The 23,951-nt window shown below is 37.2% G+C and overlaps 1 protein-coding gene across 1 annotated transcript; it reads left to right on the forward strand.

Moving 5' to 3' along the window:
- The first annotated feature begins 5,416 nt into the window (after positions 1-5,416).
- On the forward strand, positions 5,417-8,114 carry TKTL2 (transketolase like 2). Its single transcript, XM_003984891.5, has one exon. The coding sequence runs from the start codon at positions 5,514-5,516 to the stop codon at positions 7,389-7,391; it is 1,878 nt and encodes a 625-aa protein (XP_003984940.2). The 5' UTR covers positions 5,417-5,513; the 3' UTR covers positions 7,392-8,114.
- Positions 8,115-23,951: the final 15,837 nt, after the last annotated feature.

Here is a 23,951-nt window from a genome sequence, read left to right on the forward strand (position 1 = left end):
TAGGAGTAGGCCTATGCTATTTTATGATTTTATCCTACTTATTTTTAGAAGTACTGATTATATTAGCAAAATTAGCCTTTTGTTACATATGATGTAATTTTTCTCTTGACCTGTTTGTGACAATGTTTGCTGGAGAGAAATTATAAAATGTCTTTCAAAAGGGAGTTAGTTGTTATGTAAATGGTTTAAAGATGGCCCCTGTATAAAGGGCCTTTTTGTTTTTACCTTTACAGCAGGCTGGGACCTGGTAACTCAAAAGCCTGATGGTGCCAAACTCAAATTTTAATGCATCCAATTGTATGACACATGGTTCCCCAAGGGGAGATTTTTAGCCATTTAGAGCCTCCTTGCTTTGCATACCCAAGCATCACCCAACATCTGTTAGCCATAGGTAAGATAAATCCTGGAGCTGTAAAGACCCCAAGGTACCCTGTCCTTCAGAGTTCTTGGACTTAGAGTCTTCCCACATGCTGGTGATTGACACTAGACACTCCCAGACACTCCTTTTCCAAATCCTTCCCCTAAGCCTCCTGTCCCCACCTCTGGGTAGGAATCTTAAACTCCAAAGTCTTCTGGGGTCAGAGTGGTAATGTCGCTGTAATAGAGAGTGGTGCAGTTTGGGTTATAGTTATCTGGAGATTATCTGCCCCATACAAGGGGCATATAAAATACCGGCCAGAGGCTATAAACAAGTAAGTGGAGTGAGACTTACCCTCCAACCATAAACAACTAGCAAACTAGACAAACTATACAAACTTGCATAGACTGGAAATCAGACAGCCCAGAATTGTCATCCCTAAAGAAGAGAAACGAGTGAACCATATCATCTTCCTGAAGGCCCTTTCCAGACAGTGTTGCAGGGAAGGCTATCTTACACAGAGCAAGGCAATTTGTGGAGGTAAGGGAAGAGAGACTGGAGCTCCAGACGGCTGAATTGGCTAGAATTTTGGAGGGAGTATGCTAACAAGAAGGAAAATGCATGGAGAAAGACCTCCAGCCATCTTCAAAGGTGTGTCTTTGCATAAGGTAGATTTCCAAAATGCCAGGAAAGTGACAACTTGAGAGCAATAAATCAAATAGTTCCCAGAGCTCACATAAGGCTGAGATACATCTGAGTCTTGACCAACTGGGGTGGGGAGTCCATGTTGGCACTCAGGGCATTCAGTGGAGAACCCCCAGAGAGGCTAGGCTTTTGTGGGAAATAAACTAACACCAGAGTGAAGCATCTTCTGTATCGATCTGCCTTAACAAACTTAAAATTCTTAAGATTACCAGGCTTCCTGATAGAACGAACTCCAACACTCTTTGAAAGACGTTAACAAAGTAAAATCTAGCCCTGCAAAATAATGTCCACCATTTAAAAATAATAAATTATTAGCTATTTCAAAAAGCAGAACAGAAAAAAAAATCAGTCCCAAAAGCAGATTAAAAAGACAGAGAGAATAGACTTAGAGAAGCACTTTATTTTTCCCCAACTTTACTGAGACATAATTGACAAAATTGTATAAGTTTAAGGTATACAATGTAATAATTTAATATGTGGTATATAATGTGAAATGATTACCACAGTAAGGTTAGGATTTACTTTCCTAACTATGTTATTGCCTGCTCCCTCCTCCCCCAAATAAGAACTTTATAAACTATGGGAAAAGCATCATAGGCAAAAATACCACCAACCATTATTTTCAAAACAATAATTCAAGCAGGGAGAGCACCAAGAATCTTATTGCCTTAACACAAGTAACTTTTCCTCACTTGCTCTGGTGGTCAGCCTACTAAACTAACGAGATTCAAACAATGGAAGAAAAAAAGATGAAGTCAGCATGTGTGCCTTTCTTTTACATAATTCCATTTTGACAAAATTCAACAGTTCAGATAAGATATCAGTGAAACATCAATGTTTCTAACCTCTAAATAATAAATAACTCACTCTCACGTAACAAGAATGTGTATGTTCACAAATCACTGTAGAGCTCCGAAGTCATCACTATGTTTGTTTTATTTTCTATACTGCAGGCTGGTAGAAATTCTACTTACCAGTTCCTGCTATTTTAACGTTCCCTCCATAGCTATTTGTATGAGTGATCCTGCTAGGCTTTATCTTCATTTGAAGTGCACACTACAACAAATACTTTTCCATACCATGAGAAAAGAGTCATAGCAGAAAATTTAAACAAATGTAAAATGATACATTTTATTTACGTTTAACATACTTGGAATCAGGGGTCAAAACCTGCAGCCTGAAGATACATTTTTTCGGTTTCCGTGCTTTTTTTGTCCAACAACACGTTCACAATTTTTTTTTTCAAATTTCAGTGTCTTCAGGTGGGCTTATATTCTCCAGTTTGTCATAAACCACTCCAATCTTCTTACTTTATATCCAACATTCATGTACTATTCGCGGTACCTCCTGGCCCATGAGGCACTTGGGTTTGCCAATCTCTACTTTGTGTGAATAAGCCAAAATTAATAAATAATTTCTTCCTATTTCAGAAGACTTTTGACTATCTTCCAAAATGACCTCTAAAATGAGCGATGGACTTTTTCCAAGACAACTGAATTTTTAACATGTTGGCTTAAAATTTTTTGGCAGAACTTTTGTCAGTAATAGCCACTTATAAATGGAGAAAAGAGAATGTGGTATCATTGCTTTGATTTATTTGACTAAATTGTGTTCACGTTGGGTGATTTTGCATAATCAAATTGTTCATACTTTCTACTTATATTGCTATTTTCAGTTGTATATTTTAAAATATATTTTGAAAGATTATAATGCTTAAAGAAAATATTAATTTATATATAACTTTTCAGACTTCCTTTTAAAAAATCTCACAATCCTTTAAAATATTTTACAGATAATTTATAAAATATTATTTTCTATGTTGTGTAAAAATCCACACAACCTCACTGAATAACAAGGGGAAATTCACTATCTACGGTATTAAATCTCCAAAACCACATTCTTTTCTTAACAAAACTGACCTATACTAATGTTAATAACTTTCTATTTAATACTTTGAGAAATAGTTGTGCAATATTTAAAAAAAATTTTTTTTTCAACGTTTATTTATTTTTGGGACAGAGAGAGACAGAGCATGAACGGGGGAGGGGCAGAGAGAGAGGGAAACACAAAATCGGAAACAGGCTCCAGGCTCTGAGCCATCAGCCCAGAGCCTGACGCGGGGCTCGAACTCACGGACCGCGAGATCGTGACCTGGCTGAAGTCGGACGCTTAACCGACTGCGCCACCCAGGCGCCCCTGTGCAATATTTTTAATGAATGGAAACATTGAGGAACTTGAAAAGAAATGTTGAGTAGTTCCTACATCTCTCATGTTTTCTTCGTGTGAGCGCTGCCTCATAGACCATTTTTATGCTATGTTGTTTACCAATTGTTTGGATTTATTAGAGCTCTCCTCAACCAAAATAATGGTGAGCTACCGTTGTTTGTATTAATTGCTTTCCTGTCTGACCTTAGCAGTGTGCTGTTATGATGCTGTGAAAACTTTTTGTCTCTAATTCCCATATTGCTCTCAGCCCTAATCAAAGCTGTTTTTATTTTCTCTTCCTTTATTTGTCTAAAAAAGATAAACACTAATTTGCAAAGAGCATGGGGAGTGATGAATCCAAGATGACCTTAAGGACTTTTCCAACTCCAACATTCCTTCAGTAGATCTTAAGATCTAGTTAATGTCATACTATATGGTTTACTCTAATAGGTATTCTTAAAATTTTAAATGATAGAATTAGTTCAAATGGCAAATAATATTTAAAGTGTTTATCTGAGAAGGGCGCCTGGCTGGCTCAGTCCGTTAGCATCCGACTTCAATTCAGATGATGGTCTCACGGTTTGTGAGTTCAAGTCCCTTGTAGGGCACTGTGCTGACATCTCAGAGCCTGGAGGCTGCTTTGGAGTCTGTATCTCCCTCTCTCTGCCCCTCCCCTGCTCATGCGCTCTCTCTCTCTCTCTCTCTCTCTCTCTCTCTCTCTCTCTCTCTCTCTCAAAATAAACATTTAAAAACAAAAATAAATAAATAAATAAATAAATAAATAAATAAATAAATAAAATGTTTAGCTGAGATATAATGTAAGAGATATATGAAGAGTAGCAAGACTGCCCTGAATTAGTTGTTTACAACCTAGGTGAGTATTGAAATGATCTGGGGAGCTTTTAAGATTACTGATATCTCTACCTATCACCCAGAAATTCTGATTTAATTTGTTTGAAATGCAGCCTGGACATGAGATTTTTAAAAAACTCTCCAGATCATTCAAAACTAAAACCAATATTAAGAACCACTAGTGTTAAAGTCTATTTGCAGTTTATCTGTTCTTAACTAAGACTAAACATTAGCATCAACAGGTGCATTTAAAAATATACAGCTTCCCAGACTCTATTCCCACACATTCAAATTACTCAATTTGGGATGGAACCAGGGCATTGTTTTGTTGTTGTTGTTCCCTATGTCATGATTTTGATATGGAGTCAATGCTAAATACTATTGCTCAAGAATCAAGATAGTTACCATGGCAGCATGAAAAGGGATATAATGTCGTATTTTTGTTTTTCTGATGAAACACAATGACCCTCACCTGCTAGAAGAGCTCAGTGTCACAAATTTAGCTTTATAATTAATGTAAGTAAATTAGTTTTATATTAAAAATTACTCAAAGTGGGGCGCCTGGGTAGCTCAGTCAGTTAAGCCAGGGACTGATTTCCTCTCAGGTCGTGATTTCACCATGTGTGAGTTCAAGTACCCCATCGCGCTCCACGCTAACAGTGGGGAGGATTCTCTCTTCCTTTCTGTTCTGCCACTGTTTGTGCTATCTTTCAAAATAAATAAATAAACTTAAAAAACAATTACTCATGGTAACTGTTATAGCATTTTAGGGTATACTGGGAAAATTGTGGTACTAGATACTCTGCCACTGAGTGGTTTTAAATTTGTTCTTCCTGCAACTTTTGTCCAAATAAGTCATTGTACTTCTCTGAGTCAGCGACAGAATTTTCAGTTGTTCTGAGAAAGTCTTTGTTGGCATAGTGTTACCATATTGGCTATATTGAAAGCGACTTTGGGTCATTTCTATTAATACCCAGCTGTGAAGCAGTGGACAAATCTTGGATATACGCAGAATGCATTAAAAGAAAAGCACAACCTCATAAATTTCTCCATATAACACATAGAAATGAGAATGATCCCTTTTGAATTTATATCAGGAGGAAAGGTATAAATAAATTTAATTATTTTTAATAATGTTGAACATTAAGTGACACAATTAAAATAAAAATACATTCCATTGAGTGCAGAAGGACACGGCCGTGCGCGGAAGAAGAAAGGTGCACAGCGACCCTGAGTCTCGCGACAAAGCCTCTCCTCCCGTGGCTCTTGCCGTTGGCGGAGCTCACTTCCTGGAGTAGGCGGGGCCAGGGGCGGCGGTCATGTGACATAACGACATAACGGTGAGGGGTGCGCAGGCAGCGTTTGCCCTGAGCCGACAGGTGAGCTTACCGTCATGGCCAACGACTGCAAGCCTGATGGGAACACCGTGCAGGTGCTGCGGGACGTGGCCAACCGCCTGCGAATCCATTCCATCAGGGCCACATGTGCCTCCGGCTCCGGCCACCCCACTTCATGTTGCAGTGCAGCCGAGATCATGTCCGTGCTCTTCTTCCACACCATGAGGTATAAACAGACAGACCCGGGACATCCCGACAACGACCGATTCATCCTCTCGAAGGGCCATGCTGCTCCAATCCTCTATGCCGCTTGGGCAGAGGTGGGCAACATCCGCGAATCTGACTTGCTGAACTTGAGGAAAATTCACAGTGACTTGGAGGGACATCCCACCCCAAGAGTGCTGTTTGTTGATGTGGCAACAGGATCACTTGGGCAAGGATTAGGTGCCGCGTGTGGAATGGCTTATACTGGCAAGTACTTCGACAAGGCCAGCTACCGGGTGTTCTGCCTCATAGGGGATGGCGAATCTTCAGAAGGCTCTGTCTGGGAGGCTTTGGCCTTTGCTTCTCACTACAATTTAGACAATCTCGTGGCAGTCTTCGACGTGAACCGCTTAGGACAAAGTGGAGCCACGCCTCTTGAGCACTGCACAGACATCTATCAGAATCGCTGTGAAGTCTTTGGGTGGAATACTTACCTAGTGGATGGCCATGATGTGGAGGCATTATGCCAAGCATTTTGGCAAGTGGCTCAAGTGAAGAACAAGCCCACTGCCATAGTTGCAAAGACCTTCAAGGGCCGGGGTATTCCAGATATTGAGGATGCAGAAAATTGGCATGGAAAGCCGATGCCAAAAGAAAGAGTAGATACAATCATCAAATTAATTGAGAGTCAGATACAGACCAACAGGAATCTCATACCAAAACCTCCCATTGAAGACTCACCTCAAATCAGCATCAGCAATATAAAAATGACCTGTCTGCCTGAATATATAGTTGGTGACACGATAGCTACTAGGAAAGCATGTGGTTTGGCTTTGGCAAAACTGGGCCATGCAAATGAAAGAGTTATTGTCCTGGATGGTGACACAAAAAACGCCACCTTTTCTGAGATATTCAATAAAGAGCACCCTGAGCATTTTATTGAGTGTTTTATTGCTGAGCAAAACATGGTGAGTGTGGCACTAGGCTGTGCCACACGTGGTCGAACCATTGCTTTTGTTAGTACCTTTGCTGCCTTTTTGGCCAGAGCATTTGATCAGATAAGGATGGGAGCCATATCTCAAACCAATATCAATCTTATTGGTTCCCACTGTGGGGTATCCATTGGTGACGATGGACCCTCCCAGGTGGCCCTGGAGGATCTAGCCATGTTCCGAAGTATTCCCAACTGTACCGTTTTCTATCCAAGTGATGCCATCTCAACAGAGTATGCTGTTTATTTGGCTGCCAATACCAAAGGAATGTGCTTCATTCGGACCAGCCAACCAGAAACTGCAGTTATTTATACCCCACAAGAAAATTTTGAGATTGGGCAGGCCAAGGTCATCCGCCAGAGTGTCAATGACAAAGTCACAGTTATTGGAGCTGGAGTTACTCTGCATGAAGCCTTAGCAGCTGCTGACAGTCTTTCTCAACAAGGTATTTCTATCCGTGTCATTGACCCATTTACCATTAAACCCCTGGATGCTGCCAACATCATCTCCAATGCAAGAGCTACAGGTGGCCGGGTTATCACAGTGGAGGATCACTACCGGGAAGGTGGCATTGGAGAAGCTGTATGTGCAGCTGTCTCTAGAGAGCCTGACATCCTTGTTCATCAGCTGGCAGTGTCAGAAGTGCCTCAAAGTGGAAAACCTGGTGAACTGCTGGATAAGTTTGGTATCAGTGCCAGACACATCATAGCAGCTGTGAAAAATACTTTAATGAACTAAAATAGCTCATTTCTTAGAGTTAGTCTGTTGGCTGGCTTTGCTTTGATCTTAAAACACGGCATCTTTATATTACATTCATGATTGTTGTTACTAAACCATCATTTATATCTATGCCATTGTGGTTTTTTTAAGAGAGAGAGAGACATTAAACTGTCACTGTGTATACAGATGTTGCTCTCATTTTTTAATCATTAAAGTAGCTTATAACATTTTGGGTAACAGGAATAGCAAACAAAACAACCACCTCAAACAAAGTTTTCTGGAAGACTACAAATAACTGCACTGAGAATCAACATAGAGGTAATAGTTTTGCAAATGTATGTAATTTCCTTGTAAGTAAAAAAAAAAAAAAGAATTTAATTGTACACTTCAATAGTCCAGGTTCTGAGGCAAGTTCCAGCTTTCATGGAATGCTATTGTACCTGCAGCTTCCTGGATAATGTTTGACTGCAATTGCCTTAAAATTTCCTCTGATGTCTGCCTCATCTCTCCTCTACCATTTAGAAGCTGTTGAGCAGCACTAAACGTGTATATGATGTACTGGACGGCATGTGGTGACTGTTCCATAAAGAGATGAAAGTATAACTAGTTTTCGTTTGTGTCCTACACTGTTCTGTGAGGTTTTAGAAATGTTTCCTTTTGTCAGTGACCAAACCAGACTGCTAACTTGATTATACTCATGTAAGGATACTGACATCAATGTAATAAAGCATTGAAAAACCATCAGCTTTATTTAGTTTGTGCCATGCATGTATGATTTGGCTTCTCCTTGGTATTTTGTCTAAATCAGAAGCAGAAAGAGGCGTGTCCCCCCACGGAAATCCTGGAAAAAGGTCCAAGCTCTAGGTAAATCACTAGAGAATAATGTGTGGGCGGAAAAACATCTCTGAAGCAGGCTCCTTACTTTTAGCTGTGAAAACATAAATTATTTGGCTGGAATATAAGAAAAAAGTGCCAATCAGATAAACTGAAGGGAAACCTGAGGTCCAAAACTAAATGTAAAATTACTCTGGTGTATCAGATTAATTCTGTATTTTTATTGCTTTCATTAAGTGCCCTTATTAAGTTCCTTGGAGGTATCACCAATTTGTGTCAGGAATTGTTCTAGAAGGTATGGTAGAGATAAAAAAAATACTAACCTAGGAAGCAGAGAGATCTGGGGCTGCGCATTTTACTAGTGCCTTTTTTCTTTGATCGTGTTCTAGTTTCTTCTTTTGAAAATTGATCGTGATAATTACTCTATTTCGTAAGATTTAAAAATTACTTTGTAAAAATAAAAAGTTGCTATAGGACCACTGCGGAAATTTAGAAACTACAAATAAGGGAAAAAAAAATTCCCTCACTTATCACCAAAACCCAAATCCATTTCATTGCACTTCTCATCTGGGATCTATAACTGAATCTTCCATATAGTCATTCCCATATAGTAACATCAATCAAATATTACATATATCTATGAGTGGGGTACTGAATAATAGTCTCCATCCCTAATTTTTTCAAAGTTTAGGGATAACACTGATGCAGACACACAACAAAATAAATTGCTAATGCAAAATTACTTGTTATAATTTGCACATACTGGGAAGGAACTTCAGCTTTTAGGGCTTAAACATAACTGTGGGATGAAAAATGATCTGTTTCCAACCCTACATGCATAAACACACCTTTAAAAATGACAATAGATCAGGGGTTTTTGTGGATTTTTTACTTTTTTTTTGGTTTTGTTTTGTTTTGTTTTATAATGACTAATGGGATCTTTGAGACTACCAGAAATATTTTTTTATAGGAAGGCAGGGAAACCTTTATGAATCGTTCCTGCAAATGTTCTGTCCCACAAGGCATCAATTAGTGGCCATCAGCTCTAGAGAAAATATATAGGAGATGAAACTTCTTATTTCATGTCTACAAGTTTTCAGGTAAAATGAAATCAAATCCAGTTTTGTTATGTTGAATGTGTTCCAGCCTTGAATCTGTCCCGAGATCTTCTTTTTCTTAAGGTTTTATTTTTAAGTAATCTCGATACCCAATGTGAGGCTCGAACTCACAACCCCAAGATGAAGAGTCACATGCTCTCCCAACTCAGCCAGCCAGGTGGCCCTATCCTGAGGTCTATTAAGTCTCCATGGAAATCTTAGTAGAGAATAGTCCTAACTGATGCTAACCCTTGACTGCTAACGCTTGTGAAGATTCAGTTTTGATTTTGATCAACAACACGATCATTGGCTTACCTCTGGTCTACTATTTGTTGATTCGCCTAGAAAAAGGTCTTTTAGATTTAAGAGAGCCAACTGCCATTCCAGGGACAGCTGGGACTGCCAACAGCTGCCTTGCTTATGGTTGTGCTAGAGAAGGCCTGCCGGCAGTCCTTCTTACAGATAGTAAAAGAAGAAATCAGAAGGTTAAATTTTTAAATACAGCAATGGCTCTTAAGCACCTAGGAGTTTAAAAAAATTTTTTTAACGTCTATTTATTTTTGAGACAGAGACAGAGCATGAACGGGGGAGGGTCAGAGAGAGGGAGACACAGAATCTGAAACAGGCTCCAGGCTCTGAGCGGTCAGCACAGAGCCCGACGTGGGCTCGAACTCACGGACCCCGAGATCATGACCTGAGGTGAAGTCGGATGCTTAACCGACCGAGCCACCCAGGTGCCCCAGCACCTAGGAGTTTAATTGAGGGTTCCTTTTGGGGAAAGAATAGTTTTCTAAAGAAAAAGTAAAAGGGTCGATGTTTCTGATTTTTAAGTCATAATGTGAGGTACTGGCTGATATTTAGTTATCCATGTTTACTGAACTGTACAGGAATTACTACATTCTACAGGGCTCAAGAAGGTCTGGTTTTGGGGAGTTGAGAAGTATTGGTGGCCATTACTATTGTGATACATAAAGGAGGTCCTGAAATATTACTGTGATGGGGGAAGATGTTTTAATAAGTGAAAATGACTGAAAGTGTTATGAAATTAGTTAGAGACAGCATGAAAAGTGCTTACTTATAATGGAAAGAGACAAAGGGTGTTTCAAAAGAATACAGATGAGAGGCGCATGGGTGGCTCAGTCAGTGAAGCATCAGACTCTTGATTTCGACTCAGGTCATGACCACAAAATTGTGGGTTTGAGCCCCACGTCAGGGTCCACACTGACAGTGTGCAGCCTGCTTGGGATCCTCTCTCTCTCTTCCTCACTCTCTGCCCTTTCACTCTTCGCGCACACACCCACTCTCTCTCTCAAAATAAGGAAATAAATAAAAAGAATATAGACAACAGTTAATGAAAAAATAAAACCATTTTATGATTATATACACAAGAGTTGAGTCACTTTAATCAAACCAGTTATAAGAAGAAACATAATTCTTAATATTTTTATATAACATAAATTTAATATATTTAAATATGTTTATATCACGCACATTGAATGAAAAGGATTTATGATTAAATTCAAAAAAAATTTATTTTTGTTTCCATCCCTTTTAAAAGTGTTGAGTCTGGGTAAATTCACTGTGACTCACTGAATGGAAAGTTTGACAGATCCCATGACATCCCTGTCCACATTTAGGTATCATCATTTTAAATCATAAAAATCCAATCAGGATTCAGTGATTAAAATATATCATATATATATATATATACTTATTAAGCAATGCTTCCATTTTCTTTTGCTTCATTTCACCCAAACAAAGGGCCATAGTTAGCAGCTGCTAACTCTCAGTGAAAGGTGGGTTATTGTCTTTGCTTGGTTTCCTTTCCCCTGTTCCTTCTCCCAGCCTTGTCAACTGCTAGCTAGAGTTTTAGGCCAGAAAAGAGGTAAGAGGAGAAGTGGCTCTTACTTGGCTGGAAGGTTGTGTTTGCAGAGTTTGGAAAGTGGTTAAGGCTGACGATGCAGCTTTGTACATGTACCTTTTTTCACGTGTGCAAGTATTCTGAAATTTAGACAACCTTATCTCTATGTCATAAGTTGGAATAAATGCAAGCCGTTAAACCAAAATCCAACAAATACACATTTATTTACAAGAAGGCAAAAAAACAGTCACACAGTGTGTTGTTGTAAGCTCTCTATTGTAAGGCAGTGTTACAAGCCCACTGGATAAATGTTTGCTCCAAGTTGGGCATGAGTAAGAGTGAAGTTCTAAATATTTAACAGCCAGCATAGTCTGGGCACCTACTGCCTAGAATGAATATTGAGCTAATCAGAAGATACCCTGCCAGAAGGACTATACTGTAAAGTGTACTGATGATCAGCTCTGGAACCAATTATATTCCAAAAGGAGAAATAGCCATCATTTAGTTGGATCAGGAGTACCCTGTGAAGTGGAAGACACAGAGCTCTAGATGTGGAGTGTTGTTCCTCCGAAAGATAGATGGCTGACTTTTCCAGATCCTTATATCTCATACCTTCAAAGGGAGAGCAATATGCATAAAATTTCTGGTCAAGCCCATTATCTTAAATACAATGTATTTCACCAATGAAAAGTTATTTGAATAACCATATGTTATTAACAAATGGATTATGGGATGGATTATGCATTAGTGTACTTCAAAAGCAAACTAAGCATCCCACACATGTAGGTGAAAGTAAGTGGACACACACACATATGGACATATACATTCACATGTGTGTGTACATCACACTATTTATACTAACGTGTTCAAAAGAAAATCACTCCATGAATGATAAATTCTACTATATTCTTATCTCACAGATGAGAAAGCTAAAGTGGAGAGAGCTTATGTGTGCATAACTTGCCCAACGTAACATAGCTAGTATGTCGTGGAGCCTGATTTTATTTTTTTTTAATTTTTTTTAGTGTTTGTTTATTTTTGAGAGAGAGAGAGAAAAAGCATGAGTGGGGGAGGGGCAGAGAGAGAGGGAGACAGAGAATCCGAAGCAGGCTCCAGGCTCTGACCTATCAGCACAGAGCCCGACTCGAGGCTTGAAATCACGAGCCATGAGATCATGACCTGAGCTGAAGTCGGATGCTTAACCAACTGAGCCACCCAGGTGCCCCAAGCCTGATTTTAAAGTTATGTGTTTCATATGATTCTCGCAGTAATCTTGAAATATGTATTTTATTATTATCCCCATTTTCTCAGATGAGGAAACTTACTCTCCAGAAAGAGAATGTCACTTGTTTTGTTTCTAAAACTGGTTCCTAAATTCCATTATACCTGTCTCATTTCTTTTTTATTTCCCCTCCTGAATTATGTTTCTGATTTAAATAGATTTTTTATACAGTATAAACAGAGATTTTGTAAAAATAAAACACAACAAATAGCTATAGTGTGGTACCTGAGCTTTCTCGTCAGTTCAGGAGACAGGGTCATCTGTACATCGAGGAAACACTTATGGGAACCTCCCTCGGTACCCAGATGCTACTAAGCTGATGTCTTTTTGTCTCTTGGTCTTACAGATATCTGACTCTTTAGGATTGTATCTACTGCTCTATTCTTATGGTAGCATTGAAGTGTTAAAGCTCCATTTATACACAAAAGGTTTGACAGCAGAATAGAAAAGTTACCTTTGGCCCAAGTTAGTCATCCTCTGAAAATTACTGAGTATATAGTAATCTATTCCCAAAACCCTAAAAAGTATACTTTCATTTCAAATTTTCACCTGCGCTAAATACCACTCCCTGAACTATTCTGATAGCATCTACTCTTTAGGTAAGAGATTGAGGCCAAATAAATAATAGACATTAATTACATTAAGAGCCACCTAACTCAACCAGCTGTACAAGTCATTTGAAAATAGGGTCATTTGGTTAATTGGTAGTTTCACTCTCTCTAGACAATGCAAGGATGTTAGAGCACTTTAACTTCTGTTTACACCAACCCACTCACACATAAATGGTATTGTTTTCATACACAGTAAAACCTTGGATTAGGTGCATAATTCATTCCAGACACATGCTTGTAATCCAAAGCACTTGTGTGTCAAAGTGAATTTCCCCATAAGAAATAATGGAAACTCAGATGATTCATTCCACAACCCAAAAAGATTCATATAAAAATGATTATAATACTGTAATTTAATACAAAATAATACAGAAAATATAAAATATAAAGAAAAATAAACAAATAACCTGCACTCACCTTTGAAAACTTTTGTGGCTGGTGTGAGGGAGCCAAGAGGAGGAGGAGGGTTATTGTGTAGGAGGACTTTTGCTATCACTAATCACTGCTATCTACCAGCTCAATGGAATCTTTTTCTTTTCATGGAACTCTAACAAGGAACCTTTCCAATGACACTTGCTTTTGCCTCCTTTTGAGAATTTCACGGAAATGTAGCATTGCATTGATGATCACCCACGCTCCTGCAGCATGGGAGAGAGGGAAAGAGAACGACCATTGGCTCAGTTGTAATCATGGGACATTCAGCGACATGTACTACTTGTGTTGCAAAACATTGCTCATTTATCAAATTCAAATTTATGAAAAATGTTTGCTCATCTTGAGGTATACTCATAGAACAAGTTATTTGCAACCCAAGGTTTTAAGGTACTTTAAATCCTTCCATATACATTTTTATTTAAAAAATTAACAAACTGTTTTGATGTATATTATCCAATCAGAAAAGTGCACAAATCATAGGTGCACAGTTCAGTGAATTTCCACAAAGTGGAAGCATTCTTCTAGCTCACACTGAGTGAAGAATTATAGCAGCATTACAGAAGCCACGTTCTTGCCCCTGCCCATGTGTTGTTTCTTCTTTCTCTTCAGAGGAACCACTATTTTAACTTCTAGCTCCACAGATTACTTTTACCTGTTTTTGAACTTTATGTAAATGTTATATTACAGTGTGCACTATTTTATATCTGGTTTCATTTCCTGAACATTGTGCTTATGGAATTTTCCATATTGTTAACTGTACTTGACATTCATTCAATTTCTCTGCTGGACAGTATTACAAATCATGGATATACCACAGGATATTTATATCTTTAAATTATTGACAAATATTGGGTTTGTTTTTAGTTTAAGGCTATAAAGTAGCGCTGCTATGAACATTATTATACAGTATTTTGGTAAACACATGAATGTATTTATTTATTTATTTTAGTTTTAACTTTTACCTTAGGACATTTATCAATTGCATGTTATAATGATACCTCATACTTAAAGAAATAAAAGTTAACCTGCCTTTAAGTCTAAACAATACACTACACTATTCTTTTAGGAGACAAAAGGGATCTCCCTCCTTATTAAATTCTTACTTTAAGACATATCAATTTGTACTCCTCACAAGAGGCATGATATTAAAAAAACAAAAAAAAGATGAATTTTTTCCTCCTGCTTCCAAAATTCTTATCAGTCACCCCTAGGTGATCACCAGCAAAGTTAAAGGTAAAAAATTAACATGCACAGAGGCACCTGAGTGGCTCAGTTGGTCAAGCGTCTGACTCTTGATTTTGGCTTAGATCATGATCCCAGGATTGTAGGATGGAGCCCCACATCGGGATCCATGCTGAGCGGGAAGCCTGCTTGAGATTCTCTCCACCTCCCTCCCTCCCCACTGCTTGTGCACACTCTCTCTAAAATTAAAAATTTTAAAAATTAACACATATAATATATCATCACAACAATTCCCTGTTGAATTTTTTTCCAAATGACAGTTTGTGAACTCAAATGACTGTCAGATGATGAGGAAATTTAAATTTTAAAGCAACTATGTAATTAATCTGCAACTTAACTTTGTAACTAAAACCTAGTAAAACAATTTTGAGGTGAAACATTCTAATAAATTAAATTTATGATGTGACAGTATATATAGTATGTAAGTATGCCCACATTATAAATTTGTGATTTCTTTCTTCCTTTCTTCTTTCTTTCTTTCTTTCTTTCTTTCTTTCTTTCTTTCTTTCTTTCTTTCTTTCTTTCTTTCTTTCTCTTTCTTTCTTTCTTTCTTCTTTCTTTCTTTCTTTCTTTCTTTCTTTCTTTCTTTCTTTCTTTCTTTCTTTCTCTCCTCTTCCAAGATCAATCAAAAGCAGTAATCCATTTAAAAATCAGGAAATGAGCAAACCTTTTAAAACATTTCAATGTTTCCTTTATACGGTATTAAAATAAATGCTCCATAAAACTGTTGCCTTCGGTAAGAATAAGGTCTGTTTTGAGGACAACATTTATCATTGCCCAAAATCGCTCAGAAGATGTAGATGATAAGATATTTTGCTCGGACTGTAGTAGATAACTTTGAAAACTGTTCCTCAAATTTATTTTTTTAATTTAAAAACAAATTTTAAATGTTTTTATTTATTTTTGAGAGAAAGAGAGGCAGAGTACTAGTAAGGGATGAGCAGAGAGAGAGGGAGACACAGAATCCCAAACAGGCTCCAGACTTCGAGCTGTGTACAGAGCCCGATGAGGGGCTCAAACTCACAAACTGTGAGATTGTGACCTGAGCTGAAGTCGGCCGCTCAACCAACTGAGCCACCCAGGCACCACAAATGTTCCTCAAATTTTAAAAAGGCAAAGTAAAGGTTTCTCCACTTGCTAAATTATTGGACTTTTTTTTTTTGCATAAGAATGTTATTCAAGTTTCCTAAAATGAGAACTTTGAGTTTACATTAAACATTTCTAAAGTGTGTACTTTTTTTTTAGCAATACTGTCATGAGATGCATTTATGAAATTATCCAGGTTTTGATTAAATGAGAAACTTGAAAAGACCTTGAACATTATTAACCCTTTCCCACATGAAAAGTACAGATATTAGAATATTCATTAAGTAAAATGACAATATTACCTGGTGTCTAAGGCACACCATTAATTATACCATCTAAAGTGGGATTTATTTGATGAACTGCATCAAGCACTCAGAGAACATTTGCTACAACTCAGGGAGAAAGAAGCAAATATTCACATTATATGTTAGCCTATCGTCAAGAAAGCTATTTCAACTAGAATATGTCAATCCTTAGAATTACCGATGTAGAGTTTCTGTATAGGTTTCTTTTAGACATACAGGGCTTAATGCTTTAGAGGGTTAGGTAAACTCAGTTGTCTTTTGTTCAATAATGCCTCGTTTACACCACACAAAGCATAATCTCCGTTTCCACTATGCAATGCCTGCCTTACATTAAGTCATACTTCGTTAGTACCACATAAAATAATTACATTATAAAAGGCCTCTAGATCACTAGTTTTAAAAATAATAGCCAGTATCATTAGCAAGCCAGTGTTCAGAGCAAGGGAACCTTCTCCAATAATTCTGAGGTTAATAAGTTTAATTTTCTAAGTATTCTCCACAAAAGCACAGCAGATAAGTCCAAAACTTTGTTGAAAAATGCCCAAACATGTGTTCCCTCACTGGGCAGTTTCATTAACTCTAACCATAATTGGACCATGGGGAGAAGCAGCACCCTGCAGTCCACAGAAGTCTAGATCAGGACTGAGAAAAAATATTCTTTCACTGGTGACAGCAGACAAAGGCTCACGATTTCTGCTCCATGGTGGTCTATCGCATTTTGTTCACATGTGCTGCAATAAAAATGTAAATGTGACATCATACCAGAAGTGCCAAAGCTCCATTCATCTTGAGATGGTCCTAGAAAAGGATTCATGTGAAGTTATTTTTATTGGTTATGTAAATCAGGGGTAATTCCTTTGTCATTTGGCTGTACACAGGTTCACCTTTAACATATACTGACAAATATTTTTCCATAAACAGTATTCTATCTTTTTATTTGCTAAATCTTGCAACCCTCTCCATAGTAATTATACTAATTTATACTCTCACATCAGAATATGAAAGTTCAAGTTGTGCACTGTTTTCATCAAGGTTTGGTTTTGTTCATATTTTTTATTTTAGTCTAATTGGATTTTATTGTTTAAGTGGTATTGCATCCTGGTTTTAATTTGTACCTCCCGACTGACTAATGAGGTTGAGCATCTTCATATGTTTATTGGTCACCTGAAAGGGCTTGTTCAAATTCTTTGCCTGTAGGTTGTTTGTTTTTATATTGCTGACTTTTATGGGTACTTTAAATATTTTGTATACCACATTTATTGGGTAGATGTATTCAAATATCTTCTCTCATTCTTTGGACTGCAATTTCACGCCATCAAGACTTTTTTTTTGATGAACAGGATGTAGTCCTATTTATCATTGGTTTTCCCTCTCTAGTTAGTACTTTTTGTGTTATGTTTAAAAAATCTTTGCCCTACCCAAGACTACTGAAGATATTCTCCATGTTTTCTTTTGCAGACTTCATATTTTTATCTTTCACATACAGATCTATAATTCATCTTGAAATGATTATTGTATGTGGTGTGAAGGTGGGGGTCAAGATACAATTTTTGACATAGTCGTACAGCACCATGAAAAAAATAAAACCTCAAAACATCCTTCCCTCACTGCACTGGAGTGTTATCTTTTTCATATATCAGGTGACTATACATGCATGGGTTTGTTTCTGTCCCATTGGTCTATTTGTTTATCCTTATGCCCATGCTTTGTTGCCTTAATTATCATTGCTTTTTCATAAGTTCTAATATTTAGTAGTTTAAGTCCTCCATTTCCTTCACTTTCTGTTTTCAATATTGCCTTGGCTATTCTTGGTCTTTTGGATTTCCATATAAATTTTAGAAATAGATGGTCAATTTCCACAAAAATTTAATTGTCTGTTGATGCAATTACACCTGGATTATATTCTCTTTTAATATTTCATTTAAAAATATTACATTATTAAAGTCCTTTAGGAAGTTAAACTAAAGAGATCTCAGCATAATAATTTTAGCAAGTTATGTTCACAGTCTTCAAACTAAGGTAGATGGACCTTGCAGAGGGTGGGGCTTCAAGACTTTCCAAGTGGCATGTAAGCATGGAATATTTTAAGTGAACCTATTTCCAAATCCTTAACTCCATGTTTTTGTTCCTAACATTGATCTGCCTGAGGACACCCCTGTGATTTTTCCCCCAATATCTTCTTTCATAATTCCCCCTGTTACCACTTTTCAAAGAAAGTCATACCTTTCATCTATCCTACTGTTATCATTCATCACCAGTTGTGAAATCTTCCAGAATGTCAAACAAAGGAACATTTCAAAATATCGATTCTGGCAAAGCCTTCTTTAATGCAGTCACCATGAACCAGCAATAAATCATTACATCTTTCCTTGCCTTGCTGCTAATTTTGGTAAAGTTAAAGCCAATTAGAAAGTTACTTTAACCCATATGAGTATGTTCTGAATTCAAGATATATTGTGGTTTGGCGTGGTGGCAATGATGACATTTTGGTTTAACAAGGTCTTTCCTCCTATCTTTCAACTATTGTCAAAGCATTGTTGCTTAAAGTTTCGGGAGAGCAAAGCAAAGAACAATAGTAAGAAATACTGAAGATGGCAGCATTTTATTTCATCCAGTTCACAAGCCCTGACATATCTCTCTGCCTTATTCAACTATGGATTTTGGAAATGGAATACTTAAGATTGATGAAAGGCATTTTCAGCCTCCTGATAAAAAAGAAAGTAAAGATTATCATTCATTTGTGTCTATTGTATGAAATTATACTTTGTATGATCTCAAGGTAGAGGAAGTTAAGTTCCATGTTTATTTCTGATAGACCAATAGATTGTTTAATTTTTTGTGCTATTTGCTTAGATGCATAAGAAACACGTTTTCCTTTACATGTGACCAGATTCCTGGATAATGCACAGCCATATGTATTATTTCATTGGTGTGAAACTCCTGCTTGTTGTCACTGATAAGCTGTTTCTCTTTTTTTATCTTTGATTGTCTTGACTATCTCTGATGGTATATACTGCTACCATGAACTTACTAGATTTAGAGGAACCTAATTTTAGTTTATTGCGTAGAGTCTACTGTATAAATAGTGCATTTAAAAGACAATATAATAATTAATATACCTGTTGTACCTTCCATTTTACTTTTGGTCCAATACCTTGTTTTATTTTTGATGCCAATTTCCACAAATCAGATTTAAAAAAAACTGCTCTCTTAATAGCAGAACTTATTAAATGCAGGTCCAGGGCAAAATATTCCCACTATTGCAATCTAGGACAATCTAGGGCATGGTGCCCTGAACTCTAGAGAACTCACTGCATGTAGTTAGAATTCATTTATCCCTTTCAGATTTGATATGTCATTCTAATTCCATCAGATATATTAAAAATGTGATATAACAATTTTAAAAGGCAATGTTAATAATATGACAGACATTACATCTTTAAATTAATAACAAAAAATTTTTGATGTCACCTTAAATTTTCTGGGAATAAGTAAAGAAAAAATTTCAAGACCCCTGGTCTTTAGTTAATGGTAGCCCATTTGTACTATGTAGACATAATAAACTGTTTGTGTGAGGGATAAATTCAGCCCACAAAGGTCATCTTTTTCTAGCCCAAGGTTGGAATAAATGTTAAAATTTACTTTCTTACAAATACTAACTCAAAAATGTTTTTAAGATTCCAGGCTTCTATAATTAAGGTAATTCTGTAGCCAACAGGACCAGTTTAATAATTTTAATTTAAAAAAAAAGGCTTGCATCTTCTGATTCATCAATGTTAAATGTAAAAAAGGTTCTATTTTGTTCTATTTGAGTTTGTTTTTTTCTAAACTTAAATAGGTTTACTGATCAAATAGGCTACCTTTACTCTTACATAATGTTTGCCATTATCAAAAACTAAATTTTATTATCTTAATTGAATCATGATTGAGGTAAGCCTTGTTTCAAGACTAATCATGTTTTGTGGTATGTCAGCTTGAAGATAATTTCCAAGATCTTTAGGAAACTTAAAAACTTGGACTAATACTAATATTGACATTTCAGAGAATAGATTCTGAGGACAGGTTTCTGAACAGACATCATTTAGACAACTTTCAGACTGTATCAGTGGACTGCATCAGGATATCTGAGGAAACTCCTCAGTTTTAGTTGAGAAGTGGCCTAATGTGACTACTAACCCAAGCTCCAGCAGGAAATGGTTAACAACTGAATGGACTGATGAAGGAGAATTTATTGTGGTTATCTGTTGGGAATATTTTTTATTTTGTTTTTACACTCTATTTTTCTGGATCTATAAGGAGGCTATTCCTTACACTATCTAAACAACAATTTTATATATCTTGCTTTTGTAAATGAAAGTGAAACATTTAAAAATAATATCTGATTCCTGTGGCCCTTCCCCACACCCCCACCCCACCCCCAGAATTGAACAACTCTTACTAAATTTCTGTATTTTTCATGGCGAGGTTATCTTGTGGTGATTATATCATAAGAAGCTGTCCTCCTTCTTACCAAGTTATATAATTGGTTACTTTATGCAACCAAAATTTTACCCTGGGGCTTCTTACTTGAAAATGGTAGTTATTAAATCAGTTGTGATAAGCCATTTCAGGTAACAAATACTGATCCACCTGTGGGCCAATGCCTACAAAGTCCTCCCAGGAAAATTGGTCTGATATAGGTGGTAAGGAAGTTAAGGAAACTTAATAAGTCTTTGAGAGTCTTTGAGAAAGGAAGAAGTCATCCCAGTTTTTAGGTACATGGTGGAAGCTAGCAAAGAGTTTTCTGGACTTGGATTCCTAGCCTCAGGATAACAAATATCAGAGGCTTCTTAAACACATGGAAACTTCAGACTATTATCTCTCTTCCAGGTTGCATGTCGCTCTTACCCTTCTCTTTTCTACTTTCATCTATGCTCACCACAACCAAAATATCTGAAATTATACAGTAAACACATGACCTATATGCAGACACTTTTAGTTATTGTGATAATGACTTCTCTTTGTAGTTCGTGAAAGTAGTTCATGAATTCCCAGTCAAGACAGACTCTCCAGGTTTTTGTTTGCTGGGTCTCACAAAAGTCAGATCCTTCTCCAGTACTGTTTCCCAACATAGTGTCATCTTAGGTTGACCAGCAATACTCTTTCCTGGACATGGCTTTACCAAGCCTTTCTCCGCATTCTGCTCTCTAGGCATTTTCCCATTTTTGACATTGCTTCGCCTTTTCAAGACTTTCTTGTAACCTTGTTTCTGTGCTCACATAACTTCTCATGATGTCTGAGACCTTACCCCATTAACTATTCTTTCTTTTTTTCTGAAATCTTCAAGAGAACAGAGGCACTGAATAATGAGAGGAAGGTGGAAGTCAATTACAGTAGGTAAGGATGGAGTTACTGGTGAGAAAATTAAGCCAGTGAGATAAGACAAGACTTTTGAGAATTTTTACCACTAATGGTACAGTGTTTAAAAAGATAACGATTTTATGAGTTTTTTAAAAAAATACATTTATTTATTTTTGAAAGAGAGAGAGAGAGAGCATAAACAGGGGAGGGGCAGAGAGAGGGAGACACAGAATCCGAAGCAGATTCCAGGCTCCAAGCTGTCAGCACAGAGCCCGACGTGGGGCCTGAACTCACCAACGGCAGTGAGATCATCACCTGAGCCAAACACCTTTAACTGCGCCACCCAGGGCCCAGCAAGTTTTTAAGATTAGGGGAGACAGAGGTCATGGATCAGGCTTGGAAATCAATGGAGAAAGAGTGCTACGACTTTTTAAAGATGAAGGAAGAAATATAGTAAGTCCAGAGCACTGAAAGAAACAGTGGCTTTGAATTAAGAAGAAAGAAAGGGTGAACTTCATAGAAGCTTTGAGGTAGTAAAGAGAGAAGTGGTAATGATATTTGAATTTAAAGAAGAAAGCAGAAGATAGGAGGTAGTATTCATCTCAGGTATCTAAGAGGCCCCGTTATCCACGCAAAGGCTGTGACATACCGTTTGGATTTGTTCACGAACTAGAGAATTTACAAATCACAATTCTGAGAACTAAAATGTCACCTATGCCCATATCAGTCATCCTCATTCTAACCCTTTCCAGTTTTGCCCTTACTAGTGTGTCTTAAAAATTCATTTCTTCCCTCATAAAAGAAATGGATTATAGATACTGGTGCTGGTTTACATTCACCTTTATCTTAAAAACTTCTATTTAGTTTAGCCACATTCAATATTTGTAAAGACTATTACTCTACCATCCATGTATTCAGTGGGAGAGAGAACACTGCATTGAGTACTGTCTTCATCCTGAAAATTTTCCACTGAAAGCTTTCCTTTCACTATTGTCTCTTTGATCTTAAGTGCACTTTCCAAGCATTCATAAGACTGATTCACGTCATTTCCCATTTTTAAAGAATTAACTCAATTAGATTTTATATTTCCCACTCATTTAGAATTTCTGCTTCTTTTGCTTTTGTGTCCTTCAACATTGAAACAGGAAATACATCAATTAATCAATAGACTTGAGAGGGTCTTTGACCCTAAAGGTACAATAGAAAGATATATTTTATGAACAATATTGATGCCTCTTCTTAAGAATTTGGCCAAATGATACACTGATTTCTGCACCCTCAATTCTCATGCCCTCAGAATCTTTTGCTTTATCATCTCCTTTCTATTTCTGCATCTCCCTTTCTACTTCAGAATTTCTCTTTATCAGCATTTATGTCAATATTCTGTTTGCTGAATATAGACTATGGAGAAGACACTCTGATAGACTTTGGAGAAACAAATTTTTAAAAAGTGTTGGGACACCGAGGGAGTTTCCTCTTCACGGGGAAATATATATCTATAATATTCACAAACACAGGCACATATTACATTGAAACATATGAGACTGCCACTTTTGTAGGTCCAAATTGTTCGAATATTGGCAGTTTCATGTCATTTAGTATCATAACATGTTCTTATAGCATTGCTGTAAGTATTATGAAAAATGGCAGCTGTTGGGTCTTAGGCAGTGAAGAGACTGGGAAAGGAAATGCTAATATTGGATGAGCAGAAAAGAATAGTACATACAAAGGGAAAACCTTTCAGACTTGAAGGTATCAAGTAATTTGACATATTCTAGGAAGTAGAATTTGTAGAGAGATCTTAAGTAGCTAGACTATCTATCTGGGTTCAAATTCCACTCTGCCACTTACTTGCTGTAAGACCATAGACTATTAACTTGTCTGTCAGCTACATTGCCAATAACAATAGGACCAACTTCCTCTCTTTGTTGGAGAATTAAATGAGTTAAATGGATAAGGCCCTCAGAATAGTGTCCAGCAAAACGGTGTCATCACCAGCTGTTCTTGGTGAAGGATAAAGATTGAAGAGTCCTAAACTTCTTGACTTGCATTCATGAATAAGTTCTGTCCCTCCCCTTTTTAGGCTTTCCTCTCAGGAAGGGTTTGATGGCATCATCTCCTGACTCACCTCTCCACAACTTTGCTCAATTTTCTCTTTCCAGTGCTTCAGTTCCCCTCTAAGCATATCAAAACTCTCTTCTTCAGGGAGGAGGCCTCTTACTGAATTCAGCTGGATGTGAGCTGATGCAGCATTTTCAAATCTGAATGCTTGCCAGTGGCCATCCACAGAGCAGGACTGCAAGTCCCCTGGAGCTATGTGTGTGACCCACTCCGTAGACACAAAATTTTAGTCCCCACACTGGCTTCAGATCTTGCTGGGATTTCTTCAACATTGAAATTGGCCTTAGATCATCACCACAGCATCATTTTTTAAGAGTCTTTCTATTTTAGATTTTTTTTTTAATTTTTTTTTCAACGTTTATTT

This window comes from Felis catus, chromosome B1 (assembly GCF_018350175.1).
Source record: "Felis catus isolate Fca126 chromosome B1, F.catus_Fca126_mat1.0, whole genome shotgun sequence".
Lineage (NCBI taxonomy): Eukaryota > Metazoa > Chordata > Mammalia > Carnivora > Felidae > Felis > Felis catus.

Bases quoted from the DNA above. Each gene is read 5' to 3' on its own strand.
- TKTL2 (XM_003984891.5), top strand. From the start codon at position 5,514: ATGGCCAACGACTGCAAGCCTGATGGGAACACCGTGCAGGTGCTGCGG.